The sequence below is a fragment of the Tyto alba genome, unplaced genomic scaffold, assembly GCF_018691265.1.
Source record: "Tyto alba isolate M040663 unplaced genomic scaffold, T.alba_DEE_v4.0 Super-Scaffold_10, whole genome shotgun sequence".
Classification (NCBI taxonomy): Eukaryota; Metazoa; Chordata; class Aves; order Strigiformes; family Tytonidae; genus Tyto; species Tyto alba.
The window spans coordinates 726,989-745,021 of NW_024881262.1; the positions used below are offsets into that span (position 1 = coordinate 726,989).

An 18,033-nucleotide genomic window follows, 5' to 3' on the forward strand; every position below is an offset into this window, starting at 1 on the left:
GGGGGGCTGCTCACCCGGGGGGCTGCTCATGTGGGGGGTTGCTCACCCGGGGGGCTGCTCACCCATGGGGCTGCTCACCCGGGGGGCTCGGGCCTCCGGCAGCTCCTTCCCCACACTCCGCAGTGGGCTTGGCCCAGGCTGTGGGATCTGCAGGGCGCGATGCATCCGCTCTCCCAGCTGCGTGCGGCCGGTCCCTCGCAGCCAGCCAGCGCTCTGGCTGTGATAAGCTGTTAAATGCAAGTCCAGTCTTGCTAAAAAAAAAGGATTGCATGTCATTTATTTAGGAGTAACTCTTAAGCGGCATAAACCAGGGTTGGGGCACAGGCGTTGGCTATTTTATCTTAGCAGTAACTCTACTAAACCCTCATTTTTTTTTTCGTCCAGGGTAATGCAATACCAGGGAACAGAGCAACAGTGATGGGAGAACTGAGTGTGCAGGAGGACCCAGTGCACCGTGCTGTTTTGAGGGCTCTGTGTAAATATGTGGTAGTGAGGGGACGAGGCCACAGCTGCTGAAAGGCTGTCCGTCTCCTTGGTGCAGTAGTTTAAAATACTTTGCTGGCAGTTGCACATTTTAGAAAAAACTCCAAGCATATGTGTGACCAGAGGCCCTGGTGTGAGTGCGCGTGGATGAGTGGCTGAAGCACGCCGGTTAGCCTTGTCGTGTCGTGTGAGTTGTTGGTGATGGTGGTAAACGGGGGGTTTCTAAGGGATGGCTGTCATAGGAGGTGCGTCAGTTAAGATCCACAGGAGTTTCTGCTGACTTACAACATTAGGCACGTTAGTCTACTTCTCAAGCAGGCTGTTGCCACGCACGCTCCTGCACGGCCTCCCCGGCTCTGGGGTTTTATTCCGTGCAGCAGTCTGGGCTATTTTCCCCACTACTACACACTGTAGTTGCATCTTCTTCCTTGTCCAAGGCTTCAGGCCCATGAACGGATAAAATATGAACTGCTACGGGTCTGATTTTCTCGCATGGTGCCTGAAGTGGTTTTTCTTGCTTCTCTGGTCACCGCTGTTGGTTTCAGGTAGTTGGTGGTTGCAGAGCTGTGCCGGTGCCCGTGCAGAGGAGGGGCTCGCCCGCGTTTGCCAGGCTCCCTCAGCGTGCTCTGCCCTTTTCCCTTCCCAGGAAGATCAGTCTCTCTTGTCAAGGAGCTCATAGTAAGGTGGGCTAAGGGGCCACTGCTCAAACTTGTCTCTTGATCTGTGGAGTGTTAATAAATCAAAGTAAGAGAGACGACTTGGAAGAGGGACATCTGAGAAGAGTAGGTAACTCAGCTCCTTCCTATCTGCCAAAGCAACTCCATGCGCTCACAGACCTTTTCCTGTTGAGGACGTGGTGCCTTTATTTGCGTTTGATTTGTGTAAACCTTCTCCTGCTTCTGGAATATCCATTAAAGAGGTGCCGTGCGATATGAGGCAAGCGGGCCATACTTTGAACATGGCAATTTTCAGAGTCAGGCAGCGCTGCCCTTTTGCACGCGGCTGCCCCACTCCCACTCCCGCTTCGCTCCTCAGCGGGCCTGCGCCCCCGCGGGGGGTGAGCGGCGGGGGGCACGGGGCTCGGGCAGGGTCTCACCCCGTGCTTCTGCGCTTCTGCTGTACAGGCGACGCCGAAATTGGCAGCAGCAATGTCAACTCCTTGAAGAGTGAAGACTTCCACGTGAGAGGCTTATTGGGTGAACTCAATGAGGATGAAATCTGGGGGTCCTCTCACACTCTGAAATCATGCGGAAAAGCTGTTTCCATAGAAACTGCTAGTTTAAGCGAGTATGCAAGATACGTGCTAAGAACAATTTGCCAGCAGGTAATCTCTAAAACTACTCTTGTGTCTCCATTTGGAGGAACAATGTTATTTTCTTTGAAAAGTGTAACCTGTATTTTGCTGCAAAATGAATGTTGGAGTATTTCAGTATTTGGATTCTGTTTGGGTTTCCTGGTTTGGAGAATTTATACACCGAGTAGTATGTTCTACCTGCTTTAGTTGGTTATTAGCATCTCCCTGCACTCGATCAGAGCTGAGGTGCTTTTCCTACCTGAATCTCGAGCGCTTTGAGAAGACAGTAGGGCCCCTCCATCAGCTGCCTGCTCAAAGTGCCTTGGCAGTAGCATTTGTTGTATTGCAAAGTTGCTTTCAAAGTACAGAAGAAATTAATTTTGGAAAACCTGTTAACAGTCTTATACTCCCAGGTGGTACTGAATGACAGAAGACGTTTCTAATCTCACGTGTTGCATGAACCATAGTTCACTTCAAGTTTTGCATATGGAAAAGTCAGTTTTCTGTTTAGCTGCCCCAAAGTTAGTAGTGCCTTGAAACTATCTTGTGAATCCGTTATCTGATTTCTTACAGGAGTGGGTTGGAGAGCACTGTTTAAAAGAACCTGAGCGGCTGTGCACGGACAGAGATCTTATCCTGGATCCTGTTCTTTCAAACAAACAAGCGCAGAAGCTCCTTCAACTTATCTGTTATCCTCATGGTATTAAGGAATGCACGGAGGGTGACAACCCTCAGAGGCAGCATATCAAGCGCATACTCCAGGTAGGGCAGTGGGGGGAAGGTGGCGAAGCTCCCTGCGGCGCAGCGGCCCTGGAGCTGCCCTCCAGCAGCACCGGCGTGGCTGGCTCTCGCGGGCAGGGCTGCGGCACCGCAGCGGTGGGAGGCTCTCCTGCTCCCTGGAAAAGGCTCCGGAGCCTTCGCGGGCAGTCCCGCATGGAGCATTTCTTCAAATTCACCTGCCTTAGGGACACTTAGTTTCTTAAACTACAAAATGGATTTCCTTTGAATAGACCTGGGAAGAGTCAAGGCAGCAATATCTGGGCCAGGACAAACAGTGAGCAGTGTCCTGCAAAATAATCACTTCAGCTGCTGTTTACTTTAATTGTGTCTGGATGGCCTTGTGCTAAATGCAGACATGTCCGCTTGGGTGGCGATGCCATGGATTAATGTAATTGCTAATGCAAGAGCGAATTACGTTGTCCGTATTCCTATTTAACTAAACTCAGGTTTTGCAGAGAGTGAGATTGTCATTCCGAAAAGTTGCATGGTTAAAAGTGTTAGCTGCAAAGATGTGGAAGTTAACGTATGTTCTTTAATAGGTCTGGTATTTTGGCATGCCATTAGACTATTAAAAAGCGTAGTGATTGTGATGATCTGCTTGTAAGATGAGGCTTTTGCATGTAACATATTCAGTGATGAGATTTATTGGTTTTCTTCAGACCTGTGAAGCGTTGACGCTTGTATTTGTAATGTTAATTCTTACCTAGAACTTAGATCAGTGGACTCTCCGGCAGTCTTGGTTGGAGTTGCAACTAATGATCAAACAGTGCATGAAGGAGCCTGTGAGTATTTGTTTTCAAACTTTCTTATCTAAATATTTAATGCAAAAAAGTATGTTAAATTTTAACGTAGTCCATGAGCAAACATACCATGAATGTGCTAGTGTACTTATGTTTTACTGTAGGGTTCTGGGTCTGTGGCTGAAATGAACAGCTTGTTGGATAATATTGCAAAGGCGACAATAGAGGTGTTTCAGCAATCCGCTGATCTAAACAATAACTCTTCTAACTCTGGTATAGGCCTCTTCAATCCAAACTCTGTTGGAAATGCTGACACAAGTAATACAAGACAGAATGGTAAAAAGACATTCCTAAGGTATTTTTTGTAGCACCTTTTTAATTATTTTAGCCAACATGATACTTAATTATGTGTAGATTGCCTAGACTCTTTTGCACTCGAAACAGGAATGTACAGAAATGAGTTACCTGAAGGTTACTTCTATTTACTTTTGTTTAACAATAAATATAGTTGCTATTCTTGAATTTTCTGGAAACCAGAAATTGTGACTGCTGAGTCCACACTAGTTACTCCAGATGCATTGTGTCAACTGCTTTGTTAAAGCAGTTCAGTCTTGTAACAGCTAATACTGGTTGCAAAACTACGTGGATATTTGGGCTGAAATAAGTTTGTTCTACTTCTAGTTCCTCTGAGCGGCGAGGAGTGTGGCTGGTGGCTCCCTTGATCGCCAAACTGCCTACCTCAGTTCAAGGTAGGGTCTTGAAAGCTGCGGGAGAGGAGCTGGAGAAAGGTCAGCATTTGGGGTCATCTTCTAAGAAGGAAAGAGATAGACAGAAACAAAAAAGGTACGACCTTGGGAAATCCCTGTACGCAGAGCTGAAAGGTATTTTTGAAGGAGGAGTTTACTGAGGACTGGGTTTTGGCTTCACAAAACCTCACTGGTTCACTTCTGTGGCACAAAAAGTTACCAACCCCAAACAGGGTTCAGGTTTCATTTAGTTTGAAGAAATATCATTGGTTTCAGAGGAAGAAGTGTGAGAGCTTTGTAGCACATCTTCCAGTGGCTATTCTGCAGCTTGGTGATGGGAAATGTCAGAGATTTAAAAGAGTAGTTAGAGTGCTTGTTGTCTCTTCCCTTCTGTGGCAGTAGGCCACTTTTCTTGACATTAAGATCCCATAATTGTCATAAGATGTCACTTAATTCCTGTTGGGCATTAAGCTTAAGCTCATCTATAACTTTCCAAGCACATGAGAATTTTAGTGACTTAATGGTTATTGATTTTGCTTTAGGAAAATACTCTTCCACAGTCCCTATAATTATTTTGTACTTCCTGAGAGTCTATGATAGAAATTACATCGAATACTGTACACAACAAGGTCTCCTAGCTTCAAATACCAGCCATCTTTCTTTCTGTGGAGTTATTCTAAAGTACAGTAGTTCAAGAAAACAAATAATTTCTTAAAGGCTTGTGGTATTTGGTTGTTTTATATTGTCCCACTGTAAGTTTCTTGTTCTTACGTGTTGCTAGTGTGCGTTGCCTTTGATCCCCTCCGATGTTGTTCATGCAGGACACTCTCCCTGAGCGTGGGACCAATAACTGGGCTTTGCCACTTTGTGCTCTTGTAAACCTCTGCCATGTTCAGTTTTTGAGTTAAGCACACTTCGTCAGCTTTATGAGCCATCTCTCCCTTGTCCTTCTAACTCATTTAATACCTGCTTGATCTGTTATTAGATAAAAAAAGACATCTTGCTTTCCAGATCTCTTTGCTGGGGGTTTCTGAGCATTTCAGCATTCTCCATTACCCACCGCCTCTCCTGCTGTTTGCATCAGGAGGAGGGAATACGGACCTGCTCTCTGTCTTCCGTTTCTTTTCCTATGGGAGAGCTCTAGTGTAGAAAATCTACACCAAGCCTCTTTCAAAGCCAAAGTAAAACACCTATGGAAACTGTCAGCCCTTCCTCCACAGTGGTTCCTATGTGCAGAAGTAAAAGCATTTACAAAGTTGTTCTAGTTGTAGCAATAAATTACTTCCTTGTATGCTTCTTGAAGCTTTTTAATCTCTTGATCGAAAACAAACTTTCCTACTCTGTGAGTGACAAAACCAATGATACTATGGGAAAGTATGAAATCTTACATAACATACGTAAGATTTCTCTTTCTTTTTTCAAACTCTGCTTTGCGTAGTGGGGACAGCAATTACAGTAATAACTGTCATGGAAACTGTAAATTTTTCTTAGGGAAATTAATGTGAAAGTGAAGAGGTGTTCCTACCATGTCGTTCCTAAAATCTGAAATACCAGTTTAACATGACTTTTGAAAATGCAGACTTTCTATTTTGCAATTTTTATGGGAACCTGGGATTTTGCCATTCCTTTATACTGTTACCAAAATTGTTGAAGTCAAGTTAAATGCCAAATGAAAATAACCATTGAAATGAATGCATGTAATAAATACATATGTGTGTGCGTGGATATGTATTTATATTATGTTTGTGGATGCATGTAATTTTCGAGGAGTTTATATACCTAAAACTGCAAAAATCATTGCATGAGCTGTTTCTCAAATCCCTTTGCTGATGTTTTTAACTTCTAGTTCACGTTGTATGTACTTCCAAATTAACCTTTGTGTATTTCTTACACTTTGTCTTAATTTTATGTTTATAATGGATACACTTTAATCTAAAAAAAATATAAAATTTTAAAAATCTGAAAGCCCTTGCATTGGGATGGCATGTCTCCTACAACCAGCTAAAGATGCATCTCAGCTTACTTAGGCTAGGCCCGTGTTAGAATTTTAGTGCAATTTAGGCAGTTCTTATTCTAATCGGCGCTTGTAGGAGAAAGTTCCTCAGGATTCACTTCAGACCACTAGCGTGGATTAGAAACTTTAGCTGCCCCATCTCCACTAGAATTATATCGCAGGTTAATCAAAGTAGTCTTAAAAATAACATGTTCTGTTTCTGAGTGAGGCCTTCGAGTGTCCACTCGATTCTTGGTCATTGCGTGCCCTGAGCCGGGTGGGTTCTCAGCAGCGACATGCAGAATACCTGCATTTATACTGGCTGGTATGCCTGCCTTCTTATGTGCATGTTCTTTTAATTCATCTGGCCGGGCTTTGAGTTCCTAAACCTGAAACAGACACAGATGCAGGCAATGCCGCTTCCAGGAAGAAAAGTAGACGACACAAGGAAGGCAGTGAGGATGGGAGGTACCAAAATAACTTTACTAATTGACTTCTGTGTTTGCCTCTCTTAAAGCATGTCTCTCTTGAGTCAGCAACCTTTCCTTTCATTGGTACTTACTTGCCTTAAGGGACAGGATGAGCAACGGGAAGGGCTTCTAACATCACTGCAGAATCAAGTTAATCAGGTAAAACAAGCCCATAACCATGAGCACCCTTTGTTAGATGTTTCGTGTGTCATCAGTTTTATGTGTATATGATGGTGTAAAACCAGGAAAATTACAGTGCAGTGGCATGCCAAAAGGAACAGTCCAAGGAAGGAAGAATGGGGAGGTGTTTGTTCCTTTTTGAGAGAGAATGCATCTTTTTTTCTGAAATTGTTGCAGGGAAATATAATGAACTTGAGCCTGACTTCAGTTCTTTCCAGGAAAACCAATAAAAGATGTTTGTCCTGAGGGGAGCAGTCTTCTGAGTCTCTAGCTTGATCATGAAAAGTTCTAAGTTTGAAACTTTCCTTCTTTAGGAAAACCCTTCATTTTCTTCAGCTGGTACAGATTAAGAGTTTTTCATATTTTAAAAAGCAATATGGCTAGTCCCAGACTGGTCCCTGCCTACAGCTCTTCCTTTGGGTCACTCGTGCTTCCTCACAACCTCTGCTGGTTCTGCTGTGGAGTTCCTGCTCTAGCCTGCAGTAGCTCCTTAAGACCGCTTTTAAAATGAATATATGCAGTGCCCAGCCTAGTGGGTGCACGTTTCCCTTTTTCTGTCTTTAGTTTCGATGAATTATTGTCACAGTGAGAATCGATACCTGTAGGGCCATGATTCTCTCGTATTGTCTCTCAGCTCAGGTCCGGGCTGTGCCGTAGGTCCCCATCCTAGTCGAATTCATTCCTTTCATGTTATTTGCCCCTGGGGTTACTGCCACCTGGGCTTTCCTTCTGCTCTGTGGGTTGGCCCCTGAGGTGCAGCTGGGCCAGGTTCCCTAAGCTTCTGGTCATTTCCCGTCCAGAGATCCTGCCGGATCCTGGTGGGAGGCTGCATCCAGTGAGAGATCTGTTTACTTACCTGTGGTGAACAGTTCAATATGGTGTTTGAAACAGTATTTCTAATAAATGCATAAGGAAGCTGCTTATTTCCTTTTTGCCACAACAGGAAGATTTAGTCACACAGCTGATAGCAGATTATTTGCTCTTTAGAAATTATCTTTTTTCCCCTGTTAGTTTGTGGATTCTGCTCTAAGCCTTAAACAGGCATGAGGATAAAAAGGATAATAGTCTTTTATGATTCCTTATAGATAATGGTCACGGATACTTAAACTTCAAAGGGAGAACATTCCTTTACAGGAAGAAAACAACCTTAATCAAATGCTTTTTCTTAGATCCTTAGTAACTGGAGGGAGGAACGGTACCAGGACGATGTTAAAGCTAGGCAGATGATGCATGAAGCCCTACAGCTTCGTCTTAACTTGGTAAGAAAACCGGAGGTGGCTGTCCTGGTGTTACAAAAAGACGTGGCAGCTGCCCTGGCGTAGGCGGTAAGGCTCCAGGAGCGGGGGGCTCGGGATCCGGCCCCGACGGGGAGCGGGGGTCAGACACAGCCCCGGCACGGCCGGGCAGGGCCGGGGGGACAGGCTGAGCCTCCTGGCCTGGGGTCCTGGGCCGGGGGTACCCCCAGGTGGGGCAGCGAGGGGGTCCATCAGTGCAAGGGGGTCTCGGCTCCGCTGGCGTTCGTGTCCCCTCCTCCCGTCTCTTGTTTCAGCTGACGCCTCCTGGCCGTGACGTTTGGACGTTGTTCATATAAAATGAGTGGGAAGGACAGCCTGTACCTCCTTCATGCCTTATTTTCGTGCTGCTTTCTGCCTTTTAGTGTCCCTGGAAGCTCAGAAACGTATCAGCCTTTTGTGGACGTTCCAGACCACTGTCCACAGACAGTTTATCAACAAGAGAGGATTTTATGGAATTAGGCAGTCAATATAGTTGAGGCTTTCAGAGCTCTCGGGGAATGTAATGTTTGGCTATTTACCTTACGTGTGCCATTTCGGTTGCTGCTTCTTTATTGAGCAAGACCCAACCCTGAAATAAGCTTTAAGTATGGGGAAGAAGAAAGGTTTAAGTATGGTGTGAAGTGAAACAAGCACGAACAGTGAAGGGATGCAGAGTGCTTGCACACCCGACAAGATGAAAATGCTTCTTTTTGGAAAGCTGTGAGGTGGGAACCATCGGGAGAGGGGATTTGCTGCGGCTGCTGCGTGCAGGGTCGACGTGCAGCGCAGCGAAGCTGACGGCAGAGTGGGAAGGGGAGAGCGGAGCCGTCTGGCGCCCGCTGTGCTCGGGGAGGTGTTCGCTCCTCTGCAGGGCTCTGGCTGCCTGAAGGCTCGAGCTGTGCTCCCGTCTGCCTCTGAAACGCGGGGCCGGACGCTCCTCTGACCATCCGGTAGTCAGGCTTGCAGCCCGAGCAGGCAGCCTGTGTACTGCAGTCTGGCCCTTTGAAGGATGCGTTTTGGCAAAGGGGCTCCTTCTCAAAGCCGAGGCATGTTTTACAGTACCGTGCTGCACCGGGAGAAATAGTGAAAAATTGTTCATAAGGTAAAGTAGGTCTTTTAGCAGTTTTCATTTTCAATCAATGTTGTATTTATTGTTCTTCAAATCTTTTTTTTTTTTTTTTTTCTCTTTGCACCGGACATTATTGTCTCATTTTTGGATGTGGGAGGAAAGCGGTAACTATAAAGTTACAATTTAACACCTTTTCAGTTCTGAGAAGTTGTTCACTGGCTTCAGTTTGTTGCATCAAACGTGAATGCGCAGATATGAAACTGAAGGAGCAGTGTAGTAATATTTTGCTTTTCTACAGTTCCTTCTTAGGAGAAGCTTTTTGCTGGGAGCATGGGGTGGGGAGGAAAAGTTATTTAAAGTTGGCACTTCAGGACGGCATTCAGCACACAGGAACTGGTGGGACGGGACAGCAGTTTCATTCCTAAGTAATCCGTAGGATGAGGGGGGTGTGCCTCTGTGAGACAGGTGCAGAGCCTTGCCATCTGCTGTGCTGTTTTGCAGGTAGGTGGCATGTTCGATACGGTGCAGAGGAGCACCCAGTGGACCACAGACTGGGCACTCCTGCTCCTCCAGATCATCACTTCAGGAACTGTTGATATGCAGACCAACAAGTACGTCTGCGCTGTTGAAACAAGCTAATTCACGTCCTTAGTGCTTTTAAGTTTAGATTGCATGCATGTTACTGTTACGTTTTTCTTACTGTTGCCCTGTTGCTGCTTGAGCGTGACGTGCGCGAGTGCTGGTCCTGGTTGGGGAGCGCCGCGCTTTTGGAAGGGGCTGGGGCCGCTCCTGGCCCTGCTCCCCAGCACGCGCGAGCCCGAGCTCTGTCCCGAGGCGGAGCCGGGGGTCCCCGGGGAGTGTCTGTCAGCAGCCCGGGCTCTCTGGGGCTCGGAGCGGGGCTTTGCTGTCAGAGCTGGGCGGAGGAGCGGGCAGCCCGCCCGCGCGTGCGCCCTGGGGCTCGTGCGTGCCAGCCGAGCCGGGAGCGTGTGCGCAGAAGGTGCCGAAAAACCCGCTCGTCTCAAGAGCTGCGCTCGTGGCCTTTGCCGTGGGTCTGCCCCCGGCTCTCTTGGCCCCCGGGCGTTCCGCAGGGTAACGCTTGTCTTTACTCTCAGCGAACTGTTCACAACCGTGCTCGATATGCTGGGCGTCCTCATCAACGGGACGCTTGCCTCGGACTTGTCAAATGCTTCCCAAGGAGGGCCTGAGGAAAACAAAAGGGCTTACATGAATTTAGTGAAAAAATTAAAAGTAAGTGTTATGTCTTGTCATTTCCAGCACTGCTTTTGAATTGCATTCTGTGCTCATCTGTTAATCCTGTCATTTCTCGTGTCTGGGGAGGCCTCTCAGAAAAAGAGGAGAGACTGAAGCAGCACTAGTGATAACAAGGAGAAAAAGAACAAAGTAAAAGTACAGGAATGTGGGGGTGGGAATACAGACTTCTAGTGTTTTCTTCGTATTAAATTAAAATTAGGCACCCTGCAAGGCCGTTACTTTTATTCATGTTTGAGACACTGAATTCGTATTGTGTATTTTCTGTGTTCCCTTTAAACAAGAGATGAAAAGATAACTTACATTTGTAAAAAAAAAAAAAAAAAACAAAACAAAACAAAGCAAAAATCCTTGCAAAACCACTTGTTTAAATTTAGTAAAAGAACAAGGAAATGATTCATGCAGAAACTGGACAGTTTCTAATAGTGAAAGCAGTGTAATGTTTCTCTTCCTTCCCTTTCTGTTTGATTGATTGATGTATTTATTCTCTAGAAAGAGCTGGGAGACAAGCGGTCAGAAAGCATCGACAGAGTTCGCCAGCTGCTCCCGTTGCCAAAGCAGACGTGCGATATTATTACTTGTGAGCCAATGGGATCCTTGATCGACACCAAGGGGAACAAAATAGCAGGATTTGACTCCATTGATAAGAAACAGGCAAGAGTAAACGTTTGCTTTCATCCCAGTTTTGCCATGATTTTTGAAGCGTAGGAAGTTCAAGCAAACAGGTGCAGCTTGTGCCTGTAGGTGGGTTCACAGGCAGTACCATAAAAGCGCTGCCCTTCTGCACTCGCCCGGCGCCGGGGCTTCGGCCACGGCCGCGCGGTCGCTCTTCAGCAGGTCGGCTCCCCGCGAGCGGCGCCGGCCGGCCTTGCCGTGCCTCTGGGGATGGTGGCGAGCGGCACACCGCTTCTGGGCACCCGACGCGTTTCTGTTGCCAGCGCTCCCGCACAGCCCCCCCGCCCGTGTGGAGCCTCCCAGGCAGCGTGTGGAAGCGGGGCTGGGCTTTGCCAGGGGCAGGCAGGGAGCTGCCAGCCCCCCCGCAGCCTCGGCAGCGCCGCCGTCCTCTCCCGGAGCTTCCCGGGTGCCTGCAGGTGCTCTCAGAGCTTGAGATACCTGCGCCGCTTTAACGGCAACAGCCGCCTGCCACGCGCACAGATTCGAGGGTTTGGGTAATCTTTCGCTTTCTGGTTGGTTTAAAATTCAGCCGCCGTGTTCGCTGCACTCCCTTCCCTGTTAAATCTGCAGAGTACGAGGTCAGTTTGGAACTGCTGATGTGATGAGCGCTGACATAAACTTGCTCGGTTTTGCAGTGTAGTGTCTTGCCTGACATCAGCCAACTCCACACAAGTTGCCGAGAAGGAAATTACGTTTGACTTGGAGTTGAACAGCAGAAGCTCTTACAAAAGTATTTGCTTTTCCAGCAGAATCATCCTACCTTTGGGAGCTCATTTGGTCTGGGAACCTTTGGACATGTTACGTGCTGGGAGGAAGGTGGAGGGGGATCCTGCTTACAAAGGACAGAGGAGAAACGCGGGGAGGGACAGTGTATTAGTTGTTTTGGATTATGGGGGGGTACAAAGGGATGCATAATTTTTTAAAGTGAGTTTATTGAAAAGAGAAGGATAGAGTTTAGGACAGAGCTTTTTATTCTGCAGTCTGGGTAGGCATTTTTTTGTGATATAGTGCTTAGGCTTTCTCCCCTTACCTGAATATGTAAACCTTTAGCAAGGGTATTCTCAGATTAGCAATTTTGATAGATATTTGGCTTTTCCTCCAAAATATGATAGATGGAACTTGAGATTTTTAGCATAGCTATGAGCAAATGGTACTATAAAAATATAATTGCTTTTATCTAGTGACAGCCCTGGATAGAGGTTAAAGCCCCACCATGTACCAGTGTACCCCGTTTGATCCGTCTTGCGGAGGGGGAAAAATCCTTACTGGGTTTTTCTGACTCAGATAATGATGTACAAAAGCAGGTTGTCTGCTCTAGCGTTCAACTTTCTTAAAATGCTAACTTCACTTCTATCCTGAAACAGGGTCTCCAGGTTTCAACAAAACAAAAGGTGTCCCCTTGGGATTTATTTGAAGGTCACAAAAATCCTGCTCCTCTCTCCTGGGCATGGTTTGGTACCGTTCGTGTTGACAGGAAGGTGATAAAATACGAGGAGCAGCAGCACCTCCTCCTGTACCACACGCACACCAAACCCAAGCCACGGAGTTACTACCTCGAGCCCTTGCCCCTTCCTCCAGAGGAGGAGGAGGAAGAGCCCACCACACCTGTGTCTCAGGAACCAGAAAGGAAGTCAGGAGAGCTCTCAGATCAGGGAAAACCTGCCACGGATGACGAGAAGAAGACAAAGGGCAGGAAGCGGAAGTCAAAGTCGAGCTCAAGGGCTGATGTAAGTAGTTGGTGCCTCACCCAAAACTTGAAATGTCTCGCTGAAGCATCTGATGCTGCATGGTGCTGTCTTAGCTACCTTCAGGAATTGTTCTGCTCCTGGTGGAGTGGGTCCTACTAAAGGGGGTGACTGGAGATGGTCAGAAGGAGGGCGGGGGTTTCTCTCAAAGGGAGCTCAGTGTAGAGGAAGGTACTGGGCTTAGGACATTAGGTGCTATGGAAAATTCACTGGACTGGGTCTTACTAAATTTTGTTCAGGTTCTGTACGCGCTTTCTCTTGTTGGGTGTGAAGCACAGCTGTGGCTGTTTGTATCAAAACCACGTTGGTCTAAGCCCAGGTCCCATTCAGATGGAAACCAGTCTGAAAGAGGCTCTTTCACATAGATAAACCGTTTTACCGTGCAGTTTGTTCTGGCTTCTGAGACGCTTTCCCTTTTGGTTTTGATTGGGTTTTGAGTTGTGGGTTCCTGAGCTGAAGAACCTCTTAGAGGAAGGGTTTAGACACGTGCCTGGCACCACCCGGATAACGCCGTACGGTTCCCGTAGCAGCATTCTGTGTGATTGCGTCCTCCTCAGACCGCTGCCGCTGTGCTCACACACGCTGTAGATGTGGCAGTATTCCGGCAGCACCGAGCTGGTTTGTTGTGGTTTAAGTAGCTGTAATTTTAAGATAATTTTCTGGCCTTTTTGATGTTTCACTTAAGTTCTTCCTGTTATTTATATACTGATAGAGTAAGCTGTCCTTGTGCAATGCGTAATTAAAGCCTGCAGAAAATGCTCACTAATAAGGTAAAAACGGATGGTGTGCATATGAAGTTGTTAATTACCTGTGGGCAGCCTGAGACTTAATCTGTTTTTTTACATCATTGCAAGCGACAATGGGAACCGTCTCTGTCCTTTCATAATTTAGTAGGAAAACTGGCGTTATTTAGGAGCTAGCAAGGTATGGACGTCCGTAACGCTCGCTTTCGCCATGTATTTCAAGGAATACCCGCAGAACAGCTTCTACAGAGTGCCTCCCACTTACTCCCCGGTCTCGTCGCAGCTGATGGCCCACGCTCAGCCCGCGGCCTGGGCGTACGGCGTGGCGGGGCAGCCGCAGCAGCCCGGCTTCTTCGCGCAGAGCCAGCCCGTCCCCGTCCCACCGGGTACGTCTGCGCGCTCCGGGGGCAGGCGCCGGCGGGCTTCTAACCACGTTTTGTTTCCAGCTTTCTCTGAAGCAGGATGCCGATGCCGTTTGGTTTATTCCTTAGTTAGCCGTCCTTTTGGAAGGGGTTTCTCTTGCCAGTTGTAGGTCTGTCTCTATTAAGCTATTGAACTTTTTTGGAAGACAAGCAAAAATGACCTACTGCGGTGACAGTATAAGACAGCCAGTAGGAGTTCAGAAAGGGTGAAATAAGGGAGGGATGATGAAAAGGAACAAATGACCTTCAGGTTATTTCGTCTTCGATTCGCGGTGGCTAATTTAACATCTGCTAGGTGGACTAAATAAATCCATGAGCTCGCAGTCGCGCTTTTTCAACATTTGTGATACATGCTTAATTTTCTGTAGGATTGTTTCGTTTCTTCCAGTCAATGTGTATACAATTCAACATGGTGTTCTGCTTGCTCCAGGGGGCAGCAGTTCACGATGTTTTGAGAAATACCAGCGTGTCCTTCTCGGATATTATGCAGAAGTTTAAAATATCATTGTGTCTTTCTCGGATATTATGCAGAAGTTTAGACATGTGGTTTCTGTTATAAATGTTAAATATTTTTTCTGAAGCCCCAAATACAGCTAGATTTGTATTTTAAGTGTATAAAAGTCTTTGGAATATACCAGACAGTGGTGACAAAGTTTAAGGAAATGCTGATTTGTAAAACTAATGTATACAATTACCTTCATAAGCCTGACACACAGATCCATGGTTGTTATCAGATAGCACAGAGTGCATAAATTACTGCCACCTCATTATAAAATTGGCCTGACATAATAAGCTCTTCATATCATGCTTTTGATCTGACATGCAGCTTTTCTTCATCAGTAGTAGTCAAATGTTTTGTGTGACATAGACCATGCAACAGCCCATGGCCTTTTTACTTTTCCGTCTCATTTACAAGTGGTAGTCTTCAAAGTCACTTTGCCCATTTAATTTTTCAGGCCAGTAGTCTGGTTCAGTCCGGTTGGCTGTCTGCCTTTACGGAGAGACGTTCGTCGCCCCTGTTGCAGAGCTAACCAGATAGGAGCTGGTGACTGTACCAGCAGCGCTCTTACGGAAGGCAGAGAACGCTTTTGTGTTTTTCAGGTGGTTCCAGGCTGGATCCGACCGGCTCCTTTGTTCCAAGTAACACGAAGCAAGCCCTGTCGAACATGCTGCAGCGGCGCTCCGGCACCGTGATGCAGCCCCCCTCCATCCACGCGATCGCGCCCCAGCAGCAGCTGCTCCAGATGAGACTCCTGCAGCAAGAGCAGCAGCAGCAGCGGCTCCTCAGGCAGCAAGTGCAGTCACGGGCTCTCCAACAGGTTCGTCCAAACCCCGGAGTCTGCAGAGCAGCACAGTGGCTTTGCCTGCGCTGGGGGCTGCTTGCCCTGCGGAGAGCCAGCTGGTATTTACGGTTGCGGTAATTCCCCAAATATTGCTTAACCAGGGCCATCTGCTTTTAGACTTCATTTGCCCTTTGCTCTCTCAGTCCCTTCTGGTTTTTCCTCTGTTTCATAAAATCAGGTTTTGCTGCTGCTACCTGATGATATTCTTGGTGTGTCACAGAGGCTTTCGCGGCGGAATTGCACGGTGCTCTGTACCACCGAGCTACAAGTAGGCAGCAGCGGCGCAGCAGTGCTCTTCACAATTAAAAAGCCGGGAAGTCCAGCAGGAGCCGTTTCCATGCGCGTGTGCACACAGACGCCCGTGTTCTCTAGAAATAGCTGGTATTTCTCCTCCTGACATTTTTGCAGAGCTGAGCTGCTGAGTGCCAAACCACACAGAGCTCTTGTGCAACACCCTGCGGAGCCTGCGCTGGCTCAGAGCGTGGCTGCAGGCAGGCTGCTTTGGAGTTGTGGGCGTAAGAACAGAAAATTGGGCTTTGGATCCCAGATAACCAGCAACGTGTTACCTGGGATCTCTGGAGTGCAGATAAACGTGTACAGTAGTTGGCAGTAAACCCAATAACTTTGCACTTTTATTTTAAAGTCCTTCTGTACCCATTCTTGCCCTCACTGCAGTACATATTACGTTACCCTTATGCTATCTTACCTTCAAACTCTGTGATTTGCCCTTTTTTCTCAAAATAGTGAAAATTTTCAGCAAGTATCCTCCTGATTTCTCCCACGCTGTCCCTGTTTTGTTACAGCTCCCTCATTATCCTTCACATCCCTCTTTCAGTCCCTCTGCTATGATGTGTGCAAAACCCTCTGCAGTGCTTAAATTGCTGATGGGCTACTATAGTTTTATATGGGGCTGTTCTTAATTGTGAAACTCAGGTTTCCCTGTATGTGTGTCTTTTGCCTTTAAAAGAAAAAAAAAAAAAAAAAAAGCTGCCAAAAGCTCTGGATGTGTGTTTTATCATACCAGCAGTGCAGTGGATATCGGGTCCCTCACTGGTGTCCGGTAGGCATTAGAGGTACTGAGGATTAGGGGCCCTAAATGTTACGGTACTGGGCTCTACAGTAGAGCCAGCGCTGGTTATTTAATAGAAACCCTGTCGTATGTCTTACATTAGGCAGTATCTTACTATTCTAATGTTAGGTCCAACTGGCTTTCAATTACTATGATGGAATACAGGCTTAAGTAAGAGACTCGAATAAAGTAATTATGATCACTATTTACGGCTAGGTGAATCAAAAGTAACAATTGAAGATCTCAACTAACACGTTATTCTTGCATTTAAGAAATGCTGTCGGTTAACAGGGTCACATTTAGAGGACAGCAGATGTTGCATTTCCCTTTTGGTTCCAAACAGGGAGAGTGTCTGAGGCGTTGGGCACAACGGCTGTCCTCTGCTCCGGAGGGCTGCGTAGGCAGGTTGTCGGTAAGGAGAGTAGACTTCCCAGGAAGGCATGAACCCAGGCCTAAACGGGGTTAGTAAGGCGTCTGTGCTGAACTTTTTTGTAAAATTTGGATCGCACTTCTGCAGTGTGCAAGATGCGCTGAAATTCGGCAGGGTGGGTCCGGATGCCTGGTTCAGCTAGCGTGCGACGTGCTGGATGCCCGTCGGGCGGCCGTTCCGGCTCAGCCGCCTCGGTACGGCGGCAGGAGGGCCCTGACGGTCACGCGTGGGTGACACCGGGCCCTGCGCGCTCGGCGGCCCGCGTTTTGTTTCTGCTTCGGAGGGTTTGCCTTGCCGGACGCCTGGCGGGGTTCGTTCGGCCCCGCGCGTGACGCCTCTCACGGGAGCGAACGAGCAGTTCGCCAGGCCGTCCCCGGGCTCTCCTCCTTGTCCCCGCGCGTGCTGGTCAATGCCGACCCCCCCAAGCCCCCCCGGGGCCGTGGGCTTCACGAGCTGCCCCCCACCGAGGGCTGCACGTCGGGGAACGCGCCCGGGGGGGCCGGCGGCAGGTCTGCCTGCGCTCCTGGCTTTCGAGGAGGAAACGCCGTGCCTGAAGGCAGGGTCTGGAAATTTGGGAGCGAGGCGATTTGTCAGCGTTGCTGCGGTGTGGGGGGTGTGTGTGTGTGTGTGCTGTGAGGCAGAGCTCAGATCGGGCGGGCCGGCCGCTGCTTTGGGTTTTATCTTTCTGCAGCTGCAGACTGGGATCGCCTGCTCAGCCGGAGGTCGCCGGCACGCACACGGCGCGTTCAGCCCAGGACTCTGCTCCTCAGAGCTGTGCCGCACGCGCTGCGCTCTTGAAAACGGATAGCTATGGTGCAAGGCCTTTAAGAACTATGACTTGTTAAAAAACTTTTGAGTACTAGGTATAGAATCAATAAGCTCCTGTTGGTGGTAAGGAGTCCCTTCCGTGTTTACAGTTTCCGTTCATAAATTTCATAAAAGTATTGAGGCCCATTAGCATAAAAATCACCTAAAAGGACCTTGCTAGTGCTCCTCAACACCAGCATTCTTTGAATACCCACAGGTGAGCTCTGTAAAGCTGCTGTGCTCCCCCACTAACAATCCGAGCCTAATCGTGTATATTCTTTGTGTTGTTTGCTATTTTCTCGCCTGTCCTTTTCCTTTAGGATGTCTGTAGCACTGCTGTATCCCTTCAGGAAGGCTTTGACAACATAATGGTAACCGCTCCGAGACCATGAACTTCTCTTTATTTTTTTCTGTTCGCACAAACATGCATTTCTTTCAACGCACAGGCTGCACACCTTGCTTTTGATGAGAATGATACGCTTTGGCACTCCTCTCACGTAG

The 18,033-nt window shown here is 47.7% G+C and overlaps 1 protein-coding gene across 8 annotated transcripts in view; it reads left to right on the forward strand.

Moving 5' to 3' along the window:
• MED12L (mediator complex subunit 12L) overlaps positions 1 to 18,033 on the forward strand; it is a 141,245-nt gene that overhangs the window by 113,161 nt on the left and 10,051 nt on the right. For 6 of the 8 annotated variants that reach the window (XM_042798459.1, XM_042798467.1, XM_042798483.1 and 3 more), the window contains 14 exons: positions 1,608 to 1,807; positions 2,351 to 2,539; positions 3,265 to 3,339; positions 3,462 to 3,652; positions 3,979 to 4,140; positions 6,554 to 6,665; positions 7,856 to 7,945; positions 9,531 to 9,640; positions 10,142 to 10,277; positions 10,791 to 10,952; positions 12,338 to 12,700; positions 13,685 to 13,847; positions 14,985 to 15,202; positions 17,853 to 17,903. In XM_042798459.1, the coding sequence (XP_042654393.1) occupies positions 1,608 to 1,807; positions 2,351 to 2,539; positions 3,265 to 3,339; positions 3,462 to 3,652; positions 3,979 to 4,140; positions 6,554 to 6,665; positions 7,856 to 7,945; positions 9,531 to 9,640; positions 10,142 to 10,277; positions 10,791 to 10,952; positions 12,338 to 12,700; positions 13,685 to 13,847; positions 14,985 to 15,202; positions 17,853 to 17,903 (2,222 nt within the window). Of the gene's footprint in view, positions 1 to 1,607; positions 1,808 to 2,350; positions 2,540 to 3,264; positions 3,340 to 3,461; positions 3,653 to 3,978; positions 4,141 to 6,553; positions 6,666 to 7,855; positions 7,946 to 9,530; positions 9,641 to 10,141; positions 10,278 to 10,790; positions 10,953 to 12,337; positions 12,701 to 13,684; positions 13,848 to 14,984; positions 15,203 to 15,446; positions 16,223 to 17,852; positions 17,904 to 18,033 lie in introns of those variants that run through there. The other 2 variants (XM_042798487.1, XM_042798473.1) reach the window with 2 other exon arrangements.